Source organism: Meriones unguiculatus, chromosome 21 (genome assembly GCF_030254825.1).
Source record: "Meriones unguiculatus strain TT.TT164.6M chromosome 21, Bangor_MerUng_6.1, whole genome shotgun sequence".
Classification (NCBI taxonomy): Eukaryota; Metazoa; Chordata; class Mammalia; order Rodentia; family Muridae; genus Meriones; species Meriones unguiculatus.
In genome coordinates this window covers 41,662,048-41,689,587 of record NC_083368.1, presented here as the reverse complement: position 1 = coordinate 41,689,587, position 27,540 = coordinate 41,662,048, and the positions used below count along the sequence as shown (strand labels likewise).

Sequence of the window (27,540 nt, the reverse complement as noted above, 5' to 3'; positions counted from 1 at the left end):
TCTGGTTATTAACACAAATTAGGGTTGAGTAGGGAAAGAGTTGTGGTGTGGCAAGAGGCACCTATAATTAAACGCTGGACCAGACTGTGATCTGGTTTATGATGATCCCAGTCTGCCACAGCAAGATCCTGCAAAGGCCCTTATTTGGAGAATCCCCACCACCATCACCATCCAGAGATGAGTGTTTTCATGTATGTGGCAGCTTACTTTCTGCCATGGGGCAAATGCTTCCAGTTAGAGTAAGATTGTTCATCACTGGATGTTCCACCTGCAGGAAATCATGGTGCAGGGAGGAGAGCTGGATGTTCTGATGGTTCAGAACTCCTGATGGCTCAGCAGTTAAGAGCACTGGCTATTCTTCCAGAGGACCAGTGTTTAGCCCTCAGCATCCACACTGAGCAGTTCACAACCACCTGTATCTCCAGCTTTTGAGAAACTGACACACACACCCATTCCCAGCTTCTCAGGCACTAACACACACTATGGTATGCATACACACAGACACACACATGTAAAAGAAATAGACATAAGCCTTTAAAATGAAGAAATCTTGCTTAATTTAGTAATCCAAGTACTTGTTAGTATTGGGGCGACTCAAAAATCTCATCTTCTCAATGTTCTGCAATAACTACATGACATTATTTCTGGGATGCCTTACCAGAATTGCATGCATAGAATCTTACAAAGCATCGGAATGTTGTTACATAATTATAAAATAATGAACACTAAATCTGCAGAATTGACTATAAAAATCAAGAAAACAGAGAAGAAATATTTCCAATTACAGGAGACAAACACTTAACAAGACCCCTCAATGTGATAGTTGGTTCTGAATTAAATCCTGTGCCAGGAGAATTATTTGAAGCTAGTTGGAAGGTTGCATGGGGATAGGTGTGCTTATATATGGGAGGATGTCTTCCTTACAGGAAATATACACCAAATTGTTCAGAGTGATGAACTTGCTCATCAGCTTTTTACAAAAGGTCCAAGAAAATAAGTGTTAATTCTGTGCTACAATTATAAAGTTAGCTCAAAAGAACAACAACAGAAAAGAATGAAAATAGTTTGCATATATTTTCTTTCCATACTATCTTATATTGCATTATACAGCTGAGCATCAGCAATAACACAAATATCCATAAAACAATTCATGCTGAAATATCACTAGGGAACCAAATCACAACTAGAAGCGCCTAGAGATAGTCAAGGCGTGAACACAGGAAGAAGTTGACTAGAATGTCTAGATGTTCAAGTATCCTCACAGAGTGAAAAAAAAATGACAAAACATTTATTTTTGCAAATTTCAAAATGACCTGATATAACCTCCCTAGCCAAATGTCAGTGTGCCCTTTTATCTGTCACGTGCAGGGAATAGATGCAGATTTAAATAGAATTGTGCCAATTTTTCCAAATAATTAGGAGCCTTTGGAACTCATATTTTACAGTGCAAAACTTGGAAGAAATAACAGTTCTATTTTCATATGTTCATGTTTTACAGTTCAGCGAGCTCGATTATTAGAGCCACAGAGCAGCTGTGTTTCTTAGAGAATTCAAAGAGCCCCAGATCCAGGATATGTGTAGATAAGAACATCAGTTGGTGCCTGAGCAGACGGCAGCACTTCCCATCCCCTTGCTTCAGAGGGCTGGAGAAAGCTGCGCAATAAGAACTCTCCTTCCTCTTTCTGCTAAAGCTCCTTAGGATTCAGTTCTCCTAAGGCACGCCTGGACAAGTGCTTCTTGAATCCAGCGGTGGTCTGCCACGAGGGGACTCGGGCTGCAACAGCAGGACATGGTGGAAACACCGAGTCACACTTGGATGAATTCTTTTGCAGTTGTTTTTACTTTTGCTCAGATAAAATGATCTCTTCTTTCTCGTCTCAGAAACTAGCTTTTTTTTTCTCAATTCTACCTCTTCTTAGTTCATCTAAATGCCCCCTTCTTACAGACTTTTTAACTCTCTAAAACACAATGAATTTTACTTCTTTCAAATCTTTATTATATCACATACATCTCAACCTAATTCTGATGTTCCACATAGAATTTCCCTCATGTATGTTTGTCTCACCTTCTCTACCCCTCTACTTCTCTTCCTTGCCATAGCACAATATCCTTGAGTGTAGTGAGTTATTTTTCAATCCCTTCGATGTCCCTTGAAATACCCCATACAAATGCTGTACATTACACTCCAAATATAGGTATCCAGTTACTATATTGAATAGGGCTCTTTTTAAATCCATCATACCAGTTATAAATACATTAGGGCCAGAAACAGCAATTCAATTACCCTGATAACATGCTTTCTAAGAAAGCTTTTACAAGCCAGATATGGATAGAATTGTGTTTTATCTTACATAGTTTGATTTTTTCTGTATATATACAGCATGTATGTATGTGGTATAGGTACACACATTTTTTGTCATACTTCACATTTTACAATTTCTCCATAAGTATGGAAATACTCCCAAGGGGAGTATTACATCTTCCCATAAATAATAGATATACTTTCAATATTATATTTATCAAATTTTCTAACACAAAATTATTCCCCAAACTACACAGCGATGCTATCATGACTGATTACATCAAAAATCAGATGTTCAAAATTGCAATATTGTAATAATTAAGAACAACCCAGGGCTTATCTGTACAAGGATCCTACATCAGATTCAAACTGCTGATGTGGCTTTAATATGGATTAGGGTGAGAAAATGGTCTGCATATCTGTCAGTTTAACAGCTATCCCACAGTTCCTTGGCATGCTATGCTGATGTTGTAGAAGGTTATGTTTTTTTTTCTCTTATCATTTTTTCCCAAAGCCAACTAGTCAATTTGCGTCACAAGCATTTTAGAGCTTTAAAATCAGTTTCAACAGGATACTTATTCTTACAATGAATGTGGTGTAGGTACAGAAGTTTGACGTTTGATCAGCAATTTCGGTATTAACTATAAAGGAACTGTGAAAAAAATATATACTCATATCTATATATGTGTATATACATATATATATAAAACATATATCTAATTAGTATACATGTGTTAATGTTGAATACATCTAGCACCTAGAGGAAGGAACTCTAGGCATTTTTCACTTATTTCTCCCCAATCAAACTGCCATGTTTTAGAGTCCATTGTATTCCTTGCAGAGGCTGCCAGGGTCACCTACCTGTATGATAGAGACAGCTTGTGAAGTATGACAGACGTCCTCACGCTCATGAGATAGAGACACTAAGTGAAAATGTTCAGGACAGGCTATTCTGATGTTGGAACCTCCTTCAACAGCATGCACATGATTCTAAATTGTTATTAACAAACTGCCAGTTGATTAAACTGCTGATTAGAAGGAAATCTGAAAATATAGTTCTGTAATCCCTGGGGATCATCTCTGGTGTTGCCACTACAATCAAAGCGTCATCGAAGAGAGTAAGAAATTCCTCTAATACCTTCCTTTAACAATATATCTTTTTTAATTTTCACAGCTGGCTAAAAACACAATCTTCCTAAATTCCTTATTAATACAGTGGTCAGTGGTCATGTAATTTCATATGCTTGGGTTAATACACCCAATAATTTTTATTCACTTGACAGCTGTGAATACAAATGAAGACTCCACCTATGGATTCCATGCAATGGAGCTGGAACATAAATGAATCCAGAATGTTAGCCTTCCTGACACAGCCTACTAATCAAAGATGTGTTCATCCGACCTTTAATTTCTTCAGCATTATTGCTTTGTAACGAGAATGCATTCCTGAAATGCAGCAGCTAAGAAAAAGTTATGACATAGCTTCCATCACTTATAGTGATAGTGAGCATTGTTATTCTGGCTGTAAATAACAGTCCCAGATATGCCAAAAAGGAGGTAATCAAAATCAGCTCAATACCATCTAAGAAAAATAAATAAATAAATCCTAGTTATTTGCTTAAGACTTTTAATACATTTTCTGGTACAATTAAGACTCCAACAGGACTGGGGATGTGTCTCTGTGATAGAAGACTTGCCTAGCCTGGGAAGGTCCTACATTCCTTCCCCCAGGACTGAAAGTAAAAGAACGTAACAGCGTCAAAATCTAAAGACAGCTATCATTATCCTGGAAAAAAAATCCTATTAATTACAAAGGATGGCTTTTTACATCTGTCACATGTATGGGCTGGGACAGGGTGTTTGTGTGTGAGTGCAGCCCTAAGCACCAGATACTCTGGGGCTGGAGTTATAGGCTGGTGTGAGCTGCTTGATACAGGGAGTGAGAAACAACTTTGGATTCTCTGCAATACCAGTGCATGCTCTTAATGAATGAACCATCTCTCCTGGTCCTTGAACAATCCTTTATTTAAAAATAAAATAAATAAATAAATAAATAAATAATAAAATAAATAAAATAAATAAATAAATAAATAAATAAATAAATAAATAAATGACCTTGACTTAGGATGGTAAGATGGCTAAGTGGGTAAAGGCACTTGCCCCAAAAAATCTGATGACCTTTTGGTGAAAAGAGAGAACTGACTCCTATGACTTTGCCTTTGACCTACACATGCGATGTCATGCCCATGCTCCACCCAATGCACACACATGCACCCACACAAATAAATATAATAATTTTTAATTCAAAATAAAATATTTGCTATCACCAATACCTTTGGTGTTACAGATGATGACAGCATAAAGAATACAAATTTTGATGTAAATGAGTTCAAACTAACTGAATAGATTTGGACTTTGAATAGAAAAATTTTAAACTATCTTTTCTTGTCATGTTTGCAAAAGCATAATACAAAACAAACAAACATGAAATTAAGTCACAAAAAGCTGTTTCAGTATACAAAACTAGAGTTAAGCAGAACATAATGTTTAATAGTTTAATCTGAAACCATTTCTTTTTCCTTGGGACACATACAATGCATGTGAATTTCACAGACAATGACATCATAAAGTTGAACAAATATTAGCTACTGTATTGTTTTCTCAATCATACTCCAGAGGATCCTAAGTTTTTACCCAATTTTATCAGACTTGCTTGCAATCACCTAAAGTCTAATATATTAAGCAGTATGTAGAACCCCGGACTAAGACTTTCACTTCAGAAGATGACACCTGCAAACACATTCAGACATTTTCATCCATGGTGTGAAGTTGTCTGTTGCTGTGGATAACAATACTGTGGGCTTCCTGGCATGTACCTGATGTCGTGTTTCTCTGAAGAGCAATGACTTCTCCTCAAAGTCCTGAGCTATCTTCAATATCTAGTATCCAGTGTATGCTTTATATTTTATACTAGGTCTTCAAAACAGAATAATTTGCCTTTTTTTTTGTCATGTGCTGGTTTCATGCTATGTGCTCAGACAGTGGGAAGCATCATTGTTCGTAACCCTGAAAATTCCTAGGAAGAGAACAGCGAAGCTCCTGTTGGCGCTCTGTCTAATTGTCTTGTCATTGTGCATTTTTGTAGGTGGAATCCGCTGCCCTAACAGCAGTGCCTTGCAAGAGGTGCGCAGCTGCAATGAGCATCCGTGCACTGTGTACCACTGGCAAACTGGTCCCTGGGGTCAGTGTATAGAGGACACATCAGTGTCATCTTTCAATACGACCACGACATGGAATGGGGAAGCCTCGTGTTCTGTGGGCATGCAGACACGAAAAGTCATCTGTGTGCGAGTCAACGTGGGCCAAGTGGGACCCAAGAAGTAAGGCCTTTAGAATGGCAGCAATGAATCCTGTGGTCAGCCATGCAGAGGATTGGCTTGGGCTTTGCTTGCTTCATTAAATGGAGTCTTTGGATGCTTATCATACCTGTCCTCAAGAAAAGATTTGTTTTCAGTGTCAGTTGCTGATAAAGCTGGATCTACTTCGGAGTCTTGTACTGAGGACCCATAAATTCTGTGGAAAGCTTCCTATCTGGTCCCCACTTTCAATTCTGTTGCAGCACAGTCTGCTTTTATTAAGCTGTTGAGGTTTAAAAAAACAGTGCTTGCTCTGGGCTTGGTTGAACAATTTTATGACAGTATACAAAATCCTAGCAGTGGAGGTCATCCATGACCTTCTGTATATCCCTAGGCTTTGAGGCTGACAGTCTATTTAGAAGGAGAAGCCATCTATGATCTGCCTTTCACTCTCCTACACAATACTGTATCGCTGGTAGTAAGACCAAATGTATTTTTCAGTAGTAAAATGAGTAGACATTTACTTCCAACAGAGAGCATTGGCACAAGATGGCTGTTATGACAAAGAGAAAACCCATCAGTTTCTTATGGGTTAAGAACATGGTAACAAGGGAACCTGCTTGCTGGTGGGAAAGACAAAGAACCAGCAATGTGGCGTGGTAAGGGTGTCTTCTAACAACTATAAGCAAAAGCAAGTAATGGGATGAAGAGGACAATCAATTCTCAGAGAAAAAAATTAATAAATTTTCTAAAACTATTTTTGAGGGGAACATACTATTTATTTTTTAAAACAGCATAATATTTTTAGTAATTCAAATGTCTTTAGCCATATGGAACATGAACAGTAAAACAACGTGTTTCACACAGGTGTAGCTATGGCCTTTACTTTCCAAATTACTAGCCAGGTGGCTTTGTTTTCAAAGTCAAGTGAAAGGATTATAGAGTGAAAAATCCCCTGATGTAGTCACTCAATAAACAGTAGGAATTACTGGTTTAAAAATGCAAGTTAGCTCTTTTGCTTTTTTTTCCTGTTAGTGACTTTAGCTCTTTGAAGATTTTGGAGATGCATAGAAAACATTCAGGTTACTCTTCCCATCCTCTTTTTTGCAGCTTCACATCCTGATTACAATCCCTTCTCCCTACCTTTCCTTTTCCAGTTACGTGATTTTTGGTTTTGTTTTATGAGACTTTCCAATATGAGGAGAATAATTTATCTAACATTTAGAAAACCCTAGAGATATAAACAAGAGTCCCATTGTGCACTTTTATCTTGCTGGCATTCCAGATACTAAGGAGATATTTAGCTCCACAGTGTGGTTATTTATATCATTTGAAAATTTAAACTGTATTAGAAAGTATGTACCAAAGAGACCATTCGGCACACTTCATGTGGTAACCCCAAACCAATATGTTAATGGAAAATACACAAAGGCTATTATTAATTTGACTCAGGAAATTAACTTGCAGTATATTAAAATTCAGTGGTGCTAGCAGCAGCAGGGATGAAAGTCCCAAGTCCTGACAGAGCCTGCTTCTTGCTGAGATGGGAACAGAGGTAGAAGTGCTCAGTGGACCAGGCCAGGATGAGCAATAGTATACTGATTTGCAAAAGGCTTCCTCCATCTGACAGCTAATGCCTTTCAGAAGTTACAACTTAAACCTACTACAAAATGAAATGCTGTTCCTAGGCGAAGGGTATGTATGTGAACAAGGATCTCTGTGAGAAAGAGCCCTGCTGGATCCAATCTCTTGTCATTCAGTAAGAAGGGTGTCCAGATGCCTCATATCAGACCACCTCAGTAATCCAGAAAAAATTTACTGTGCCTCTACAGCCATTTTTCAATGATCTGGATACATCGATAGATTTGTTAAATCATCTGGGTTTCCTTTTGCCCTTAAAATTGTAGGAAATTAAACCAAATACATTAAGTTCAAAAGAAAATGATGTTGCCCTTCTCCCTAAAGCTAGGTTAAATTCAATGAATTCTTTCCAGTGCAAGTCATTTGAAACAAAAATGCAAATAGAAACCTTGTTTTAAACTCTTCTTAATAAAATAGATGACTGAGAGATGGCAACATCAATATTATTGATCTTATCTACCCTCCCAGGTAACAAACTTCAACTCCTATCACATCTGTTTAATTTGACCTTGAATAAGATTGGGAGGAGGGAGGAATCAATTCTTTGATTTAAACCACAAATGCTAAATACAAACAGTTCCAGTGAAAGGAAGCATGTTGACTGAAACAATTGCCTCACCAAAGGAAGTCGGAATTCATTTTATTGGATGTAATCTAGGCTGTATAATTTATCTTTGTGTGTTCATTTAATGACTTTGTTGTTAGTAATTTTGCACTCCACAGTTAGCCAAGTATCTTGCTGTGGCTATTTCCAAACTAAGAGAATATATGGAGGGTCAATGATAACATTGTCAATTCCATTGATTTATTTAGGGCTACATATTTGAAGAACAGGCAGTTGAGTAATGGCCTCCCGCTGTTAACGTTATAAAATGCCTCATTGAAAAGAATTGCTTTCAATAATAATTACTGACCAGTAGCTCTATAATCCCCAAAGAACACTTTGGATTATATGTGATATTTTGCCATAGGATATTTTCAAGGTAAATTATAATTCCAGTCTTATAAAAGTCTAAATTACAAAAACACAACAATTTCTATGATTCATATTCAAATATTTTTTTCTGCCCAACATTTTAAAGAGTCACAGCAATTACAAAAATCCATGTTTATCATCAACTAAGCAAGATTATTGTTTTTTTTATGTTGAATCTTAAATATTTTTAAGTTGTCTTCCAAATTAGCACGATTGTCTAAAGTAAGAAAACACATTTTTTTTTTTTTTGCAATAGAAAAGAGCAATATATTTGTGTGAGAAAGGACATGCAGGCAAATAATTATAGGATATATTGAAAATGGAGTGTCATTGAAATACTATAAAGAAATTATTGGAAACATAGTGTTAATTATTTTTACTCACCATTTAGTTCTTTAAAGGTGACTAATATGGAACTGAGTATTATGACACACACCTTTAATCCCACTGCTCAGGAAGCAGAGGCAGACATATCTCTGTGTGTTTGAGGCTAGCCTAGTCTTCATAGTGAGTTCCAGGCCAGCCAAGGCTACACAGTGGGACCCTGTCTCAAAAATAAACAGAAAAGAACAGGCCAATCAGTTCATGTCAGAGATAGTACCTGTCCCCATTACTATAGAGGCTACTTGGATACTGAACTGCCATAGGCTACCTCCGTGCAGTGGTTCCAGGCCATCTCCAATAGTGGTTCTTCGCTGGAGTATCATTTTCAGAAAAGACCCCTGTGCCCACTCTTTGATCATCTCCCCCTGAGGAGGGAGCAGGCTTACCAGGCCACAGAAGAAGACAATGCAGCCAGTCCTGATGAGACCTGATAGACTAGGATCAGATGGAAGGGGAGGAGGACCTCCCTTATCAGTGGACTGAGAGAGGGACACGGGTGGGGAAGAGGGAGGGTAAGATTGGAAGGGTAGGAGGGAGGGAGGTATAGGGGGGCTACAAAGTGAATAAACTGTAATTAATAAAAATTAAAATAATTAAAAAAAACAGAAAAGAAGGAGGAGGAGGAGGAGAGAGACAGAGAGAGCTATAGAGATAGAGAACTGAGAGATTCAAGGAGAGACAGAGAAAGACAGAGAGACAGAGAGCAAGCAAGCTTCATGGACTATGTTCAATCCCAGAACCATCAACCAAGCATAACCACATGTCCATACCTACACACATTTTATATACACACATGTATATATACAGGATTGTGACACTATACTAATAATTATTATTAACAAATATTTGTCATAATATTTTGTCCCATTATTATGAAATATTTAGCTACAGATATAGAAATTGAATCTTAACATTGATATTTTGAATTCCTAGGAATTTTTATTATGCATTTTAGAAAAATACATATTTGCTAGTGAAGAGATTAACCTAAAGGGAAAACTGTAGTAGTCGTATTTCTTCTAGGTAGCATGAGTGTTATCAAGTCTACCTATTTGTTATGGCATAGTCTTGTCCAAGTACAGTTGGAGAGAATTAAGTTAGCTGGACAGGGCTTGTGAAAAGAAGCCTTGAAAGCTGAATAATATAGGCTTGTGAGGTGGCAGATTCATGTAGCAATGAAAATTAGAAGAAAGTTAAGTACTTGGTTTTGTGGCTTGTTAAAGGCTTCATAATTTCTTGTCTTGTTCTAGGTGCCCTGAAAATCTTCGGCCTGAAACAGTGAGGCCTTGCTTGCTTCCTTGTAGGAAAGATTGCATTGTGACCCCATTCAGTGACTGGACACCATGTCCCTCTTCATGCAGAGAAGGTATGGAGCACAGAGTCTTGAGGCTCTTCACCCAGAACCCTCATTCAGCAGGGCATCTGACATCTGGCAGAGCGATGTCCAGGGCCTTGTTGCCATGGCTTTTCTTGGAATTCTCCCCAGAAATGATACTACATTAGAGTACCTGGCCGGCAGTAAGTTTTAAACTGCCTTGAAGTTTCATTATACACCTCAGATTGAAATGATTTTAGATTTTATTAATAAATCTTATATTTCATTAATCCTGGAAGAATCTATACTGGTCTAGATTTTTAAGAGAGTTTCCAGGGACCTCAGTACACATGGCTTCTAAACTACTTACAGGCAAGAAATAGCCTGAGACCGGGTTTGCTACAGATTCAGTTATGTGGCCCAAGGATGGATAAAGCAAAGAGAATGAGGGGCAAGTTCTTTCACTGCCAACACTTAATGCGCCAGGAGGCATTTCCACGAATATTTTTTTTCCCTGCCAGATTTAGTTTTGCTTTTGTGATTTGCAAAGCCTTTTATTATCATGGAAGATTCCCCTAATAAATCTTTCATTACCCTTTGGGACATGATCTTTTAGCATTCCCACTGAGAGACATTTTCACACCTTCCGTGCAACTTACACAATAACAGCAAGAGTTTTCCGTGTGAAAGACAATGTTGTCCCCTATTTCCCTGTTTGCTCTCTCTACGTGTACGTAGTGTTTATGCTTCTTGATGCTCACGGGATATTTGCAATTAATTGTTAATTTCTAGTTTAATGACCTTTTAAACTTACTAAATTTTATTTTCAACCACTTAATTTTTCTGATTGTCATAACAGATTATTTTTTTCTTTTTCTTTTAAATTTAATTTTATTTATACATTTATTTACTATCATTTATTCACTTTGTATCCCCGCTGCAGCCCCCTCCCTCATCACCTTCCTGTCCCACCCACCCTCCCTCTCCTCCCCCTATGCCCTTTCCCTAGTCCACTGATAGGGGAGGACCTCGTCCCCTTCTGTCTGACCCTAGCTTACCTGGTTTCATCATGGGTTTGTTGTTGTTGTTTTGTTTTCTTTCTTACAGAATATCATTGAGTATAGATGAAACATGAGTGTGGGAAATTTTATTCGTGTTTGTGAGATAGGACCAGGTATTTCAAATGAATGCAGATGAGAAACATCAGAGGGTGATGGGGAATGAGACACTGTCACAGGTCATGTCTGTGGACAGTCTATAGGGCTGAGGGGTAATGAAGGAACTCTTGGGAGCTGGGTTGATAGAATGTGATCTACAGTGCTCAGATATAAGAAAGAATAAAATTGAGTCATTTGAAATTTTATTTTATTCATCTCCCATAATACACCTTGAAACAAAAAACAATGCCAATAAAAACCAGTATTAATTTATGGGTAGTTCGGTGCTCAAATGGTTGTGCACTTGTTAACTTCAAAAAAATTATTTATGAAATTTGAAAGTCTTTAGAATATAAATCATGTCTGGATATAACTTTTTTTATTATTATCATTTATTACAGTTTATTCAATCTGTATCCTGGCTGTGGCCGCCACCCTCATCTCTTCCCAATCCCACCCTTCCTTCTTCTGCTTCCCCTGTGCCACTCCCCTAGCCCACTGACTGGGGAGGTCCTCCTCCCCTTCTATCTGACTCTAGCCTATCAGGTCTCATCAGGACAGTCTGTGTTGTTTTCCTCTGTAGCCCCACAGGTAGGTGTTCAGAGAGCTTGCCACTGAGTTCATGCCAGAGAGAGCCCCTGCTCCCCTTACTAGGAGACCGAGTCTATAGGCTACATCTATGGGCTCTCCATGCGTGGTCCTTGATTGGGGTATCTGTCTCTGCAGGGCCCCAGGACCCAGCTTATTTTTCTTTTTCTTTTTGGCTTTCTTGGTTAGCATCTTTTTTTTTTAATCCTTAATACACAGGCTTAGACCTAGGTAATTATTTCAGGGAATAAAGAGAAACAAATAGAATATGCTAATAAGCCATTTGAATGAATGCAAACTAAGTATTTTTTTTCATCCAGTAAGGATAAATCACTTCCTATGTGTGGACAGTTTTGTGGATATTCATAGAGATCTGTGGAAACACTATATGCATTTCAAACATATAGTAAACTGGGCGTAAATATACACAAAAAGTTTTAAAAGCTGTGAAATTCCAAGCTGACTACCAAAATTAGTGAATAATTTTTCTTCTTTTACCCCATGGCGTCTATAGCTACAGGTTTTCTATAGGTAACCTGACTGAATCCTAAAGTGAACACACAAGCAAACTATTAACTATACTTAGAAGTCCTGATACTCCCTGTGTCACACCATGAAATTTCCTGAGTGCTACAGCTTTAAAGTGTTCCAGTCTAATCAGGGTATAGCCTTTATCCTATGACTAAAGAAGATGAAAGATTTTGAACTTAACCCCTGCACAGATGGCAGCTATGTGGCAGCTCAGTCTCCAAGTGGGTTCCCTAGTGGGGAAGAAGCTCTCTCTGACATGAACTCAGTGGCTGGCTTTTTGATCACCTCCCCCTGGGGGAAAGGGGAGGAATGGCAGGCTTACCAGGCCACAGAGGAGAACAATGCAGCCAATCCTGATGAGACCTGAAACACTAGGGTCAGAGGGAAGGTACATGTCTACATCTGAATAAAAAGAGAGCAGAAAGATATTACAGACTTGTATGTCAGATAGCATATGTGTTTGAAAAGTTGAAAAAGTTAAAAAGGAAAGCAGACATTGGCACATGTGAATTGGAACATCCTTGGCTGTGTGCCAGGTGACATCTACACAGTTAGTGCTTAAGAACTTGGGTTTATAAGTTTATAAGCTGTCATTGATGGTGAACTCATGGTCCACTCTAATTTCCAGGCCCCTGTCCTTAATTATGTGTCTAACTTCCTTACACAAATCGAAAAGGCCTAGAAGTGACTTCCTCTAAATATTTTGACCACCTGGAAAACAAAGAATCCTATTTTGGTGATTTTTTTTTTCTTAATGAAGAAGACAGAGCAAGAGAGGGACTGAGGGAGGGAGGAAGCGACAGAAGGAAGAAGGAATAAAGCAATCTTTCTTCACGTGCTAAGCAAATAATCAGATGTCTACTTAGTTTTCATGCTCTTTTTTCAAATATTCAGTATTGATCCTAAGCATATATTAAATAAAAGAAAAATTCAAAATAATAGAAGGGTAGAACAAAGTACCGAATTGGGAGAGTACAGGCAAACTTAAAGAAACGGCAAAGAGAAAAATCAAAGTTAATGTATGCTCCTGTAATGGAGAAGAAAATTAGCTCTGAGATTCCAGTGACCAAAAAGAAAAACAGAAGCATAATGGATTCTCAAAAGCATCAAGAGAAGTGAAAATGCTTTTATCTCTCAATAGTTAGAGTGGCTTATCACCTGGGCTTGAAGCTAGGAGTCATTTGAACAATATAATGGAGAGGCATTGCTAATACTAAATTTCTATTGACATTTCTTAGATCTTCTTGGGATAAATCATATTAAAGCAAATGCCAAAGTTGGTATTCAAATTTACACTGTTTTAAATTTGTTATAATAAAAAGTCCACAACAGTGTTCCTAAATATTTCAATTCCCAGCTGCTACCAGACTCAGTCCCCAATTCCCTACTCCATTAACTATAGTATCCCAATTATTCATTAACGCAATTATTGTAGATAAAAGCATTATTCACACACAATGGAAATGATCCTAACAATATACAGTAGTCCAGAATCTTAAATTGGGATAAGATGCACACAGCCATCTGTGTTCTTCCTTTTCCCAATGTACATCACAAGCTCCTAAAAGGCTTTTTTTTTCTATTTATTTATTTATTTATTTATATTTTTATAAATTACAGCTTATTCACTTTGTATCCCCTCTGTAGCCCCATCCCTGATCCCCTCCCAATCCCACTCTCATCTCCTCCCATGCCCCTCCTGATAGAGGAGGTCCTCCTCTCCTTCCCTCTGACCCTAGTCTATCAAGTTTCATATCAACTGGACTGGCTGCATTGTTTTCCTCTGTGGCCTGATAAGGCTGCTCCCCTCTGAGGGGGAGGTGATCAAAGACCAGCCACTGAGTTCATGTCAGAGACAATTCCTGTTCCCATTACTAGGGAACCCACTTGGAGATTGAGCTGCCATGGCTACATCTGTGCAGGGGTTCTAGGGGTTCTAGGTTATCTCCATGCATGGTCCTTTGTTGGCGTATCAGTTTCAGGAAAAAAAAATGAAAAAACAAACAAACAAAAAAACCAACCTGTACCCAGATCTTTTTGATCTGTTGCTCTCCTTGTGGAGCTCCTGTCCCCTCCAAGTCTTCCTATCTTCCCATTCTTTCCTAAGATTCCCTGCACTGAAGTCAATCTGTTGCTTTCTCAGACAATTAGGAATAGTATTTCCTTAAGATTCAGCTATAGCTCTCCTAAGCATATATCCAAAACATGCTCAAGTATACAACAAGGACATTTGTTCAACCATGTTCATAGAAGCTTTATTTGTTATAGCCAGAATTTGGAAACAACCCAGATGTTCCTCAACTGAGGAATGTATACAGGAATTGTGGTACATTTACACAATGGAATACTACTCAGCAATTACCAATGAGGAAACTGTGAAATTTGCAGGCAAACAGAAGGATCTAAAAAGATTATCCTGAGTGAGGTATCCCAGAAGCAGAAAGACACACACGGTATATAGTCACTTATAAGTGGATATTAGAGATAGAATAAACATACTAAAATCAGTACACCTAAAGAAGCTAAGGAGGAAGGAGGATCCTGGATAAGATGATCAATCCTCACTAAGAAAGACAAATAGGAGGGACATTGGAAGAATGAGAAAACAGAAAACAGGACAGGAGCCTACCATAGAGGGCCTCTGAAAGACTCTACCCAGCAGTGTATCAAAGCAGATACTCAGACTCATAACCAAACTTTGGGCAGAGTTCAGGAAATCTTATGAAAGAAGGGGGAGATAATAAGACCTGGAGAAGACAGGAGCTCCACAAGGAGAGCAACAGGTCCAAAAAATCTGGGCACAGGGGTCTTTTCTGAGACTGATACTCCAACCAAGGACCACTCATGGATATAACCTAGAACCCCTGCTCAGATATAGCCCATGGCAGCTCAGAATCCAAGCGGGTACCCTAGTAAGGGGAACAGGGACTGTCTCTGACATGAACTCAGTGGATGCCTCTTTGATCACCTCCCCCTGAGTGGGGAGCAGCCTTACCAGGCCACAGAGGAGGATAATGCAGCCAGTCCTGATGAGACCTGATAGGCTATGGTCAGATGGAAGGGGAGGAGGCCCTCCCCATCAATGGACTTGGAGAGGAGGATGGGAGGAGATGAGAGAGGGAGGGTGGATTGGGAGGGAATGAGGGAGGGGCTACAGCTGGGATACAAAGTGAATAAACTCTAATTGATATAAAAAATAAAAATTTAAAAAATGTCTATACACACACACATACACACAAAACAAAAACAAAACAAAACAGAGTCCCAAACTCTGCTATCAAGAACAATGACTTAGTGGTTCTGGGTTTCAATTCAGCTTATTGGTGTTATTTTTGCAGACTTTAAAGGGCTTCTCCAGCACAGGCTCTCAGAAATTGCTGGTCCCCAATCCATATTTTTGCCTGGCACATGAGTCTAAGCATGGTTGCCATTGTTTGCCCACCATTGTGAAAAGGAACACCTTGAGTTCATGAAAAAGGGTTTTGTTATGATTAAATTTTCACTTTCAAATCTTTTTATCTTATAACCACAATAACTTCTGAAATGTTTTGCTTCCTTTGTGATTACACTTTGCTTATAAAAGGTTATAAACTCTATAAAAGTAATCCCCATTGTTCTTGTATGTACTCTGTATGGAATGTTTAATAATCTTGCAAAATAGCGTAAACACATCAGGAATTATGTTATCTGATGAAATCATTCCCCACAGAATTCGTTTCTTTCTTTTTTTTTTTTTTTCAATGCAGTTTATTCAGAAACATTGAACAATCCTCGGACCCTGGGGAAAGCCAGCCCACAGCTTAAATAGCCTCTGGGTAGCCAACCCAGGCGTGCTACGTGGGCAATGCAGATAGGTCCACATACATGGAAGCAAGCCAGATCCTCAGCCTTAGCCAAATGTGGAATTGTTCGTGACAGAGAGCACTCACCATCGGGAAGGTGGAAGGCGGAAACCAGCTCCATCTTTAAGGCATAGCATTCCGCAGCTCTCTACAGTTCCCCCTTTTTGTTTTAGACGCATCAGGCAAGAGTAGAGGTCTGATCTCTGATATTAGAAATAAATTGGGACTTTGTACCGATTTTCGTTTAGGTGTCATCCACCCAAAGAGCATCAGACCCGTCTGATACCTTTTTCTCAGAGGCGGGACCTGGGGCATCAACCCGCATGCAACCAGACATGCTCTTCTCTGGGTCCAAAGCGGCTGACCCTGAATGCAGTGCTTAGCCTCGCATCCTGAGCGTAACATTTTAGCTTTTTATGGTATCCAACCATGCTTGGGGAGAATGTCCTGCTTCAATGGCTATGGTATAATTTTGCTTAGAAACGAATTCGTTTCTAAGCAAAATTATACCATATAGCTAGCTACTCACCTTTAAGAGATATGCATATGAAAATTGAAATCAAAGCTGGCAAACTCTTTATCTGTACTTATAATCTAAAAACAAAACAAAACAAAACAAATTTCAACAATTTAATCTGTAAAACCTTCATACTGTCAGACCGCTATCTTAATTGAAGATAAAGCTTCATCCTGCCCCCAATTTTTAGAAATCATTTGGAGTTATTTACTTACACTAATTACTGCTATTTTTGACACTTCCTTAAAAAAGAATCTTTCTTTGAAAACTTTTTGTTTTTCTACTTGGAGCATGATGCACAGAAAGTGGTCTGAAAGGAAGCTCTTAGGCTGCTTAACATGAATAATGAATAGCTGCAATAATTTATAAGTTACGCATCTCAAATGAAAAGAGTAACAGAGACAGCATTATAACATTGAATACGTCCTCCTAGGGAAGATCCATAACAAGCGTATGTGTCCCACGTGGCAAACATAGCTACATGAGATGACACGAAGATAGACTTACAGTAAGGCAAAGGATGTAATTAGATCTGTTGTTTCTCTCAAGGGGACAGGAAAATACAAAAGAACAATTACTCTGTAAATGCAAAGTAGAAGGACCAGTTGACTGTGGAACTGTTTCTCTTCTATCTTTACATTTTAAAATATAACCTGTACAGGAATTTTAATTCAGAACATGTCTGTTCCGGCAAGTGATCACATCCAAAGACCTTCTAGGTCTGTGTGATCAGGCTGGAATACAACCACGTGTTTAATCCAGGGGACAGAGGCATGCAGATCTGAGCTCAAGGCCAGCCTGGTACAGGTGGAAAAAACAAAAACAACCAACCAAACAAAAAAACTTAGGTCCAAATGTGGTAGTACAGGCCTTTAATCCCAAACAATGAAGGTAAAGTTAGTTCCTAGAAGGAAGCATCCACGTTTGAAAGTGATGTTTAATTGAGTGACAGAAGTAGAGATGAATCAGAGAAATATCTGACAGAATAGGATACACCAAACTCTCACAAGAGAAAAGAAAGGGAAGCTACTTAAGGGGCAATGCAGAGAGAGAAGCCGCAATTTCACCGGGACGGTAGAAGACTGATTGAGCCAGAGAATGAGGAGCCAGGAGATTAGAGCAGATTGCTTGAGTTAGTGTGAGGCCAAGCAGGCCAATTCAGTCGCTGAGCAAAAATCCAGTTTGGACAAGTGGCTGAAAACATTCTAGGCTTAGGTTAGATTGTACGAAGGCTAGGAGCTTCCAGGTCTAGGACTGGACTAGCAGACAGAGGCAACAACCCTCTGAGACAATTGAAACCGGCGAATAAAAGTTCCTTTTACAATAACCCGACTGGGTTTTCAAGATAAGTGGTCTGTGGGATGAAAAGTAAAATGTAGATGAAATAAGGCCTCTCATTCAGGCATGTCACAGTACATGCCGCTGGAGGCAAGGACATTTCTTCAACCAACTGGTGTTGAGAGATTCTGTTATCAGTACAATAGAGAGAGGTTAAAAAGCTGCTTCATCGCAGGGGTTTCGGGAGCCAGGAAGCAGACGCGACATAGGTTCATCATCCAGCTGCCAGCCAATGGAGGCCGGGAATGCTCAGAGCCTCTGTATGAAGAGAAAGCCTGCGAGGCCCCTCCCCCGTGTCACAGCTACAGGTAAGGGAGGGAAGGGAGGGAGGTGGAGTGCTGGCTAATTTCCGAGCACATCTTTCAAGCCGGTACCCTTCCACCAGCACAGAAGGATGTTAACTGTTGGAGCCACCATTCCTCACCTGTTATTTCACAGATCGTCTCTCCTTCAGAAGTTTCCTCTCAGGAAGCAAATACACGTGTCAGTTTCCCAACCGTACATATAGATCTAGTAGGTGGGGGGAATGTCTTCTGTTGATATAAAGTGGAGGTTAGTGGTAAATTTGCCACTTTTATACATGTACCATTAATTTGGAGATGACAGGCGTCTTTACCGTGTGGTCATAGTATGAACATTATTGACTGTTTACCCAAAGAATTCAGTTTTGGAATTTGTTGTTGTTGTGGGGTATTGTGATTTCAGTTGCTGTTACCTCTACGGTGATCATCCAAAGGTCACTATACAGAAGACTCCTGACAGGACTGGGGTTTAAATAGTGGGATGCAATACTTCTGGTGTCAGCTGGGGCATATTTTGGTAGTGTTAATAAGAAGTCTAAATGTCCTCTGTCACTCTGGTGAGTCTGTTTCTGCAAAACTTGGCAGTGATATAGTCTTGTCTCTAGTAGCATAGGAAGAATGTTCTGTTTAACGTTGTCTTTATAACGGGTTAGTGAGTGGCTGAGTTAAACATTGCTAAATCTGAATGTGGGTTTTTGCTACTACTACACTATCTCTTGATTTGCCTGCCTTCTCTGCTTCCTCTCACTGGGATTTTGTTCTTCTCCTTTGTAGGTGGAAGACGCACAAATGGCGCAGGTGCCAGTTAGTTCCTTGGAGCATTCAACAGGATGTCCCTGGAGCACAGGAAGGCTGCGGGCCTGGACGGCAGGCAAGAGGTGGGGACAGCATACCAGTGTTAATTTGTTTTGTACTTCTCCAATATTCTATCTTTTATCTCCACCACTGCCTTGTTGCATTTGACTTTGATAACAGGGTTTGGCAGAGCAGAGCAGAGAGGAACAGCTTTGACCTATTCTACAAAAAAAGAAGAAGAAGAAGAAAAAAGAAACTAGAAACTTAGCTCTTGAAATTTTGTTCTTTGTCAATAACACATAACAGTTGAATTCTTACTCAATTAATAGATGGAAGAAAAACAGATGCTGGGTTTGGTTGTGACATAGATAGCAATATAACTGAGCTTTTTGTGTGTTTTTAAATCATGGTAATTCATAGCACTTTACTTGACATCTTAACAATGATTCATATGATTTGTAATCTTTATTTAAATGCATCATATTTGTGTGCATACAATGTAATGTAACTTGATAGCTTTCCTGAAATTCTCAACGGTGACATTCCTAATATTCCAAAGGCTGTCCATGGCCCCAATCGTATTTGATATTGACTTTTATACTATTTATTGACTTGAAGCTTGCAATATGTGAAGTTCAGACTGTCTGCACTGCTACAAAGCATGACTCCTGCAGAGGTTTGTAGAGGAAGGTTTTCACATTTGTCATTATTATGTGCTGCATTTTACAAGAAATAAACCTCAAGCTTTGGAGACTGTTGTTCATTCTCACGCATGAAATAGCAAACCTGGAGTTTACGTACTTTATTGCTTTTACTCATACAATCTGTCAATAGTTAATATGTACACTGGAAATGTAGCTTGATGTGTAGCTGAACATGCATCTACCTTTCTTTAACCTGTAAAGATGTGTTTTGCTCTCTCATTTGTGCTTATTTTCTAAATGATTATACAAAAGTTTGAAGATATAGGACAGAATTCCCATTTTCTAGACTCGGTTTTGGATGCTAGTTTTTACAGTTAATAAATTTCACTCTTGAAGAAAACCTCTTTTTAGAAATAATCGATTTCACATAGTACTTTTAAGAAGTCTTCATTTGAAGGATAAATTTCACTTTATAACTTATATTTTCTACAGTGTGACATTCAGAATTCTGTTTTACTTGTATAACTTTCATTGAGAATCTTCTGCTGTGGGGAATAGTGTCTGTGATGTCCCATGAGGTGACATGAAATCCTGAGCCTGTGTGTCTCAAGCAGTGAATTGGACAAAATAAACAGTCTGGTAGTAATAGTAAAAATCAAGATTTATCAAAAATTAAACTAGAAAGCAGAGAATATCCACCACAGGGTTGAAGCAGGGTCTAGCAAGCACATAGATTAAAAGCTGGCTTAGAGTACAGGTGCATTCACTTACCAAAAGGCAGAGAGGGTTCTCTGAAGGGGTGGATCTTTGGTTGGCTGCTGTAAGTGGTGTGTGTGTGTGTATGTGTGTGTGTGTGTGTGTGTGTAATGGCCTTTCTCGGTTGATTGTTCTAGAGCTACTCATAGTCCCACAAATCTGACCCTATCTTTCTGTCTCATGTCCATCATAAACCTTACATAAAATGATTCTGGCTACAGCTATAGAGAACTGAGGGTCACTCTTCCCATTGGAAATTTTCTTCAAACATTTGAATGATGCAAAGCTTTACCATTCACTGATAACTCATCTTTTGAACCAAATGTGAATTCATGTTCATTCCTGGTTCTACACAGAATAGCAAAAGACCAGGGGAATGGGTAAGATTCGAAGTCAGGATATACAAGCTTCATTTGTACAATTCTCGTACAAATGCAAGGTGAATTTTCCTTATCTAGTCACCTTTGTAGGTGGGAAAAAAAACTGGTTCAATTGTAGATTCTTTCAATTTTAATAAATAATCATTAACAAATAGTATTCAGCAATCAATGGTTAGAATTTGAAAAATATATTGTATAGGTTATAAAATGGTAATAAAATGGTTGTGCCAGCTAGTTCTGTGTCTACTTGGCAAAGTTAGAGTTATTGGAAGGGAGGGCAACAGTTGAGAAAACGCCTCCATAGACTGGCCTGTAGGAAGGCAGACCTGAGGTACATTTTAAAAATTTCTGCCTGATGTGGGAGGGCCCAGCCCTTTTTGTACAGTGCTATCCTGGGCTGGTGGTTGTCCTGGGTTCTATAATACATCAGGCTGAACAAGCCCTCCGGAGCAAGCCAGTAAGTAGCATTTCTTCAATGGTCTCTGCTTCAGCTCCTGCCCCGCTTTACTTCCTGTCCCGACTTCCTTCAGTGATGAACAGTGATATGAGATCACTGTTCCTTTCCTCCCCAAGTCGCTTTTGGTCATGTTTCATCACAGCAATAGAAGCCCTAATTAAGACAATGATGGGCATGGCACACATGTGAAACGGCTTCACAATTCAAAACTCCACTATTGAGAGCTGTACAGCCTTGAGTGATTCACTTCCTCCATTTGAGACTAAAACCACAAAAGCCTTGAAGCATTGGGATCACATTGTCTTCACAGGAAGGGAATTTCCTCTCCTTCCTGTCAGTCAGTGACCCTAATGACTGCACAGAATGTCACAGGGGCACAGAAGCAACAAGATAAACAAGAGCCACTTGGTGTTTGGGCATACTGTCTGTTCAGAAACTGATTTTTTATGATGACAATTAACCTTTTCATGTCGAAAGCTGACGGCCTCTGTTCTCTTCTGGTCCTAGTGAGTACTTCTTAATATCTAGCACTTCTACGTACTTCCTCTGAGAAACAGAAAGTTGTCTTTGGCTCCCTCTGTGCCACTTTCTCCTGGCTTTTGAGTGCTCATTTCTGACTTCCTGTTTTGTATCTCTTCCTTCCCCAGTCTTTAAGCAATGTTTTTTAAACCTTAGTACAGTCCTCATACTGTTCTCTCTCTCTCTCTCTCTCTCTCTCTCTCTCTCTCTCTCTCTCTCTCTCTCTCTCTCTCTACCTTTCAGGTAACCCAGGAGAACGAAGTTGCATCATTGTAGCAACTGGTTTCTGTGTAACTAACTTTAGGCTTCCTGGCTTTATTACTCCAGCCTGCGGAGCTCTCTTCTCCTGGCAGCCTGTATTCTTACAGGGCATGAGATGGAGAGAAGTTTCTTCTGTCTGTGGAAGGAAGGAAACGTTTTCTTGCATTGATGTTCTATCCATGGTTGATTCCAGACTGTGCTTGGTTAGCTTGTTAATGTCTCACTATCTTTATCTTTGACATCATATGGTCACAGGCAAAATAAAATGAAAGAAAATGTTTTCTTTTAGAGATTGAAGTAATCATGTTGCAGTAATTCAATTGGCAACATCTATAGAATGGGCACCTCTGTGTCTCCTAGTACATCGGACTTTCTAATCCAGCTGCTCATCCATTTGCGACTTCACTGAGAAGGCTGTGCAGAAAGAGCCATAGGTGTTGTGAAACCAAAGAGTTTGCATCTCGTAGGGAAATGAGATCATTTAATCCCGCCCAACAAATTGGAGTTAAAGAATAAAAGCAATTGATTTCAAATCTGATCGTTTGAAGCTGACAGTAAGAAGGACTTAAAGGACCAGCTCTTCTTGACTTGTTCCCTCTTACTGAAATAAGCAGAAAGAGGAGATGCATGCACAGTGTGATCAATTCTATAAGCTAAGCATTTGATTTAAGAAATGCAGTTAATAAGCTTATAGAAAAGTTGGTAGGTTAAGGCCACAGACATGTGAACCGGAGCCTGGGGTGATTTTGTGGAGACATATAAATGTCAGGATCCATGTTTGAGACTGTGTTCAATAAGTGAAAAGAGCGAGGCCTGCTGAAGGCAGTGTTTTATCTGGCAGCGTGTGCAGAATAAATCAGAACGATAAGACACTTGGGCCCAGCTTCTGGCTAAGATGCTACTGGAACAATAAAAGGAGGACATTTCAGTTGCTCAGACAAGAAACTCAGTGTAAAAATGGACAGAAATAGATAGATATTGGACTTACAGTAGTGAAGATATGTGTAGGACTTCGTGGAAGAGACTAGAATGGATAGTAGAAATAAGAGTCAAAGTTGAACCTTGGACTCTTTAACTTCAGTACTCTCAGTGTCACAGTAGTTCCACTGGTGAAATAATTAATTCTGAAGGCTGAAATAATTTGGGAAGTTGTAGTTTGTATTGTTGGCATGGTATAGCCTCCAAGCAGAAAGAGCCTAATCTGAGATTGAAACAGGTATGTAACTGCAATGATGGCATAGAATTATTTGACCAACATTTCATGCTGATATGCTGTACTATAGAAAACCTCAGTATTCAAGATATTGTATTTATTTATGTAAAAAAAACAGTAATAATATATTCCACTACTATATTTCCTTTATCTCTTCGCTTACTTATTCTAAAGCTCTTTAGAATTAATATTTCTTTTAAGAAGAATTTTAAATAAAATTAATATTTTTATAATTTACTAACATAAAATTAACTTTAAATTAAGTTTAATTTCTTTACATCAGAAACTCCATTCTATGAATTTAAAATATATCTACTACCATTGAACACCATGCTAGGACTCTAAAACTGGATACATTTATTGTGTGGTCTTTATCAAATAATTAACCTATACCAAAGATTACTAAACTATAATTTGTTGACCAAATCCAGCCCACTGCCTGTTTCTTTGTAGTTAACATTGTGTTGGAACACAGCCACACCAATTTCTTGACATTTTGCCTGTGGTTACTTTCAATATATGTGGCAAAGTCAGTAGCTACAAGAGACAGTGTGTCTCAGGAAGCAAAAATTATTTACTCTTCCAGCATTACAGAAAAAATTTACTGGCCCCAATATAAACTCAGAAGTAAATAATCATTGATATAGCCACAACTTCTATTAGTACTGCAATCAATAGCATCAAAAAGTTCTTTCTTATCTTTAGCTCAAGTTTTCAAATTCAGATAATCAGTGAAGAAACCCAGTCAAAGTATGAGAAAACCTGCACTTGAATCTATTATATTAGGAAAATAGCTCCCTTAAGAATGAAATCACAACATTACTCAGGAAATATCAGAGAACAATATTTGATTCCCCCTACTTTAGCAGTAAACATTTTAAAGGAAAATATAAAGACAAAATCTGAAAATACAGAGAGTGCAGAAGACAAGAGGCAAAAAACTGTTCTAGGTTTTTGCAATTTTTTCTTCTTCTACAGATAAATCATATCACAACTACTTGTTAATTTCTGGCTCACTTATGATGTATTGCATGGAGATGATCAAAGTGTTCATTTTACATAATAAATACGCACCTCTCAGCACAACAATTGCAAGGTCCTATTATTACGCAGTTTTTCTTAGAAGACCTGAGCTTCCATTTCACCAGGAAAGTGTATCACTAAATTCTCTGATTTACACTGTTGCAGCTAGAGACAGAAACTTTCTTTAGCCACAATAAGCAGTATTCTAAAAATCTCCTAAGTCTTTTGTCAAATAAATACATAGTCGCTGGAGTGCTGTCGTTACTATAACAATATACCACAAGGTCAAAGTGCTGCCCACTCAATTCTTGATTCAGAGTGAATTTCCTCTACAATTTCCAAAGAGAGGGTGAGGGAGGAGAGAGGGTAAGAACATCAGTCTCATCCTAAGAATCTACCCCCTGGCGAACAAATCTGACCCCGATCCAAAGGCTCCATGTCATGACTCTGTTAAACTGAAATTAGAGGACTTTAGGGAAATTCAACTCAGTTCATATTATCAGTATCTTAAACTTCCTGATGCACAGGTCTGTAAGTCTGTTATATTAATTTTTCTCAAAAAGCTGTAAAAACCAGTCCCTAAGACCAATGTAACTATCCTGAGTACTGTTCAATATAATTAGTGATTACATAGATAAGTATTTCTTAAATGCATGCTACACCCTTCATGTTGCCTCATGCTATTCACTAGTTGAGATAATAAAAATATACAGATAATCTAATATAGTGGGAAATGTTGTAAAGCACACATGATTTGGGTTTCAAGGCAAATCGGTAATGTATATATTATTGCTGTATAAGCACAATAACCACAGAAAAATGGAAGCAAAAAAATCAGAAGTGGTCATCACTGTACACCCAATAAAAAGGAAAGTTTCTCTAAACACAGGGTAACTCAAAGAAAAAAGTACAAAGTGAAATCTATACACTTAAGGGCAGAGTATCGGCTTGTTTGTCTGGGGCTTCTCTGAATGTGTGAGAGGCAGACAAACATCACTTGGGGACTGAAATACCAGGAGGGAATGAATAGATTTTTTTTTCAATTAAAAAAAAGAAGATGCAAAATATTTATAGATTAAGAATAAAAATGAAAGAGAAATAAAATGAATAAAGTGTAATTAATACAAAATTTTTAAAAAAGTAAAAAAAAAAAGAAATCATTAACAGAATTTGGTGATTTTTTAAAAGCTTGATTCATACTACTCCAGTCATTTGTTTAACATGTCATAGGACCAAAGCCTCTACTGTCTTTTCTTTCTGCTCACCTTTCAAATGTTCAGATGATATTTAGAAGACATTACTCTGCCAGCTGAATATACTATTAACTCCTAGCCATATTTATGGATAAAGTTAGCACTGGATTTGCATTAGAAATAAAATACATGGCTCATAATGATGATCATTGGGAAGACCAAACTCAAGTCTAGGTCTCATGCCTTCTCCTTCTGACTGCATGAGCATCACAATTCCTCAGATTTCCCCACCAATTAAGTGCCTATTCCTGGACTCCAATGGACCAGTCTTTAGCCAACATCTATGCAGGCACCAAAGGCTTAGCCTTCTAATTCTTCTAGTTCTCTTCTAGCCAAAGCAGAGGTGGTGGCCTGCGCTACAGTAAGATTAGGTGATATCCAACGTGAGAAAACCACACTTTCTGTCTCCAACCTGGAGTTTTCTAGTTTTCAGTGACTAGAAAACAAAGTTATTGGCTAATAGAAAAGAACAAATGTCCAAGTCAGACTGGAAGCATTACTTGAAAGCCATCAGAGAGCTAAGTCCTTGTAGATCAATAGATTCTAGGAAACCAGAAAAGCTAAGAACATTTAGGGTTGGCTGGATTATCTCAGTGGAGTATTGATAGACCTGGTGCCAGAGATGACACAGACTAGGGTCAAGTGTCAGGAGCAGGCTCAGGATTCAGATGCTGAACAAGCCAAAGGCTGAGCCCACTTAGTGCTACCTGCTGCTAAGAGGACATGATGATGGCCTGAGCAGCAGCAACTGCATTTAAAAATCTCAAATATGTCCTCCTGTATGGTCATGGATGACAGCACAGTGGCTGAGTCAGTGAAACCACAGATCACAGATACTAAGACAGCAGAAGCAGGGTGCCCTCTTGAGAAGAGGAAACCAGTAGAAGTTCAAAGGTCAATGCACGTAAAAATACTAGTAATGACATATTTCATATGATGTCCTTATTTTTACTCACAATTGCTCTAAAGAAAAATAGCAGCTTCTGCTATTTAAATACAAGTCTGTAATTTCTGGCTGTATTATTTGTTACACATTAATGAAAGGGCATAATACAAAGTCATAAACATTAAGTGTAAAGCTTTCATATAAATTATTTTTAAGTTATTTTGGTTCAGTCTTCATGTTGGTACTATGTTATCTCCTGCAGGGATAGTCTCTGTAATCAAAATTAAATCTAAATAATTTGTAGAATATAAGATGGAGATATTTCAAAGTATATGTTTTTTATGAACAAATGGGCTTAAATATTGGATTTATATGTGTTGAGCCTGTAGTGGTACTCTGATATCATCCTTTGCCTTCAAATCTGGTCCCTCGATTATTTTTAATTGTGTTTTAGTGACATTATTACAGTTCAGATCAAACCAAATATCTGAGTCAGATTTTTTTAGCAATATGTATCGCTGTTCATTTACAGACAAAATTCAATTAAAAACAAAAATATATAAGCAAAAATAGCTAAATACAAAGGGAAACTTGTGTGTTATGAATTTATAGGCTTCTTTAGGCTGATATATGTATTCACTGAGCTCTAATTTTTGTACTTTTAACTTGTATAACTGTCATTCAAAGGTTCTAGGGTTATTTCCACTTTTAAACGATTTTCTCTGAGTCTCAACATCCTAGCTGACTTGGCCATTATGATTATGTCTTATATTCCTCCAAGAACATTGTTATCAAGTATTGTCCAGCATTTGCTCCTTTTCTTTTTTTAATTTTTAATTTTATTTTTGCTGCTTTTCAAATAGTAGCTCATAAAATACATGTGGCACCATCCCATGACCATGATTGTTCCTGTGTGTTCCATATGTGGCCATGCAGTTAGTTAAACCTTCAAAGGTCTCTATTCCAGTCTAGCTGATCTTGATCTGAGCTAATATTCTTGGAACTGACATTTTTTTCCGAGTAAGGTGTATGAACATTTCACATATATCATGAGCATCAATGACACAGAAATCATTGCAAATTAAGAGCAATTTTAAAAGGAAC

The 27,540-nt window shown here is 38.3% G+C and overlaps 1 protein-coding gene across 1 annotated transcript in view; it reads left to right on the top strand.

Moving 5' to 3' along the window:
* The window catches only part of Thsd7a (thrombospondin type 1 domain containing 7A), a 405,762-nt gene that overhangs the window by 318,590 nt on the left and 59,632 nt on the right, over window positions 1-27,540 (top strand). Inside the window, exons 8-11 of the mRNA XM_060373993.1 lie at window positions 5,448-5,682; window positions 9,910-10,025; window positions 18,123-18,255; window positions 19,024-19,127. Of these exons, the coding sequence (XP_060229976.1) occupies window positions 5,448-5,682; window positions 9,910-10,025; window positions 18,123-18,255; window positions 19,024-19,127 (588 nt within the window). The remainder of the gene's footprint in view (window positions 1-5,447; window positions 5,683-9,909; window positions 10,026-18,122; window positions 18,256-19,023; window positions 19,128-27,540) is intronic.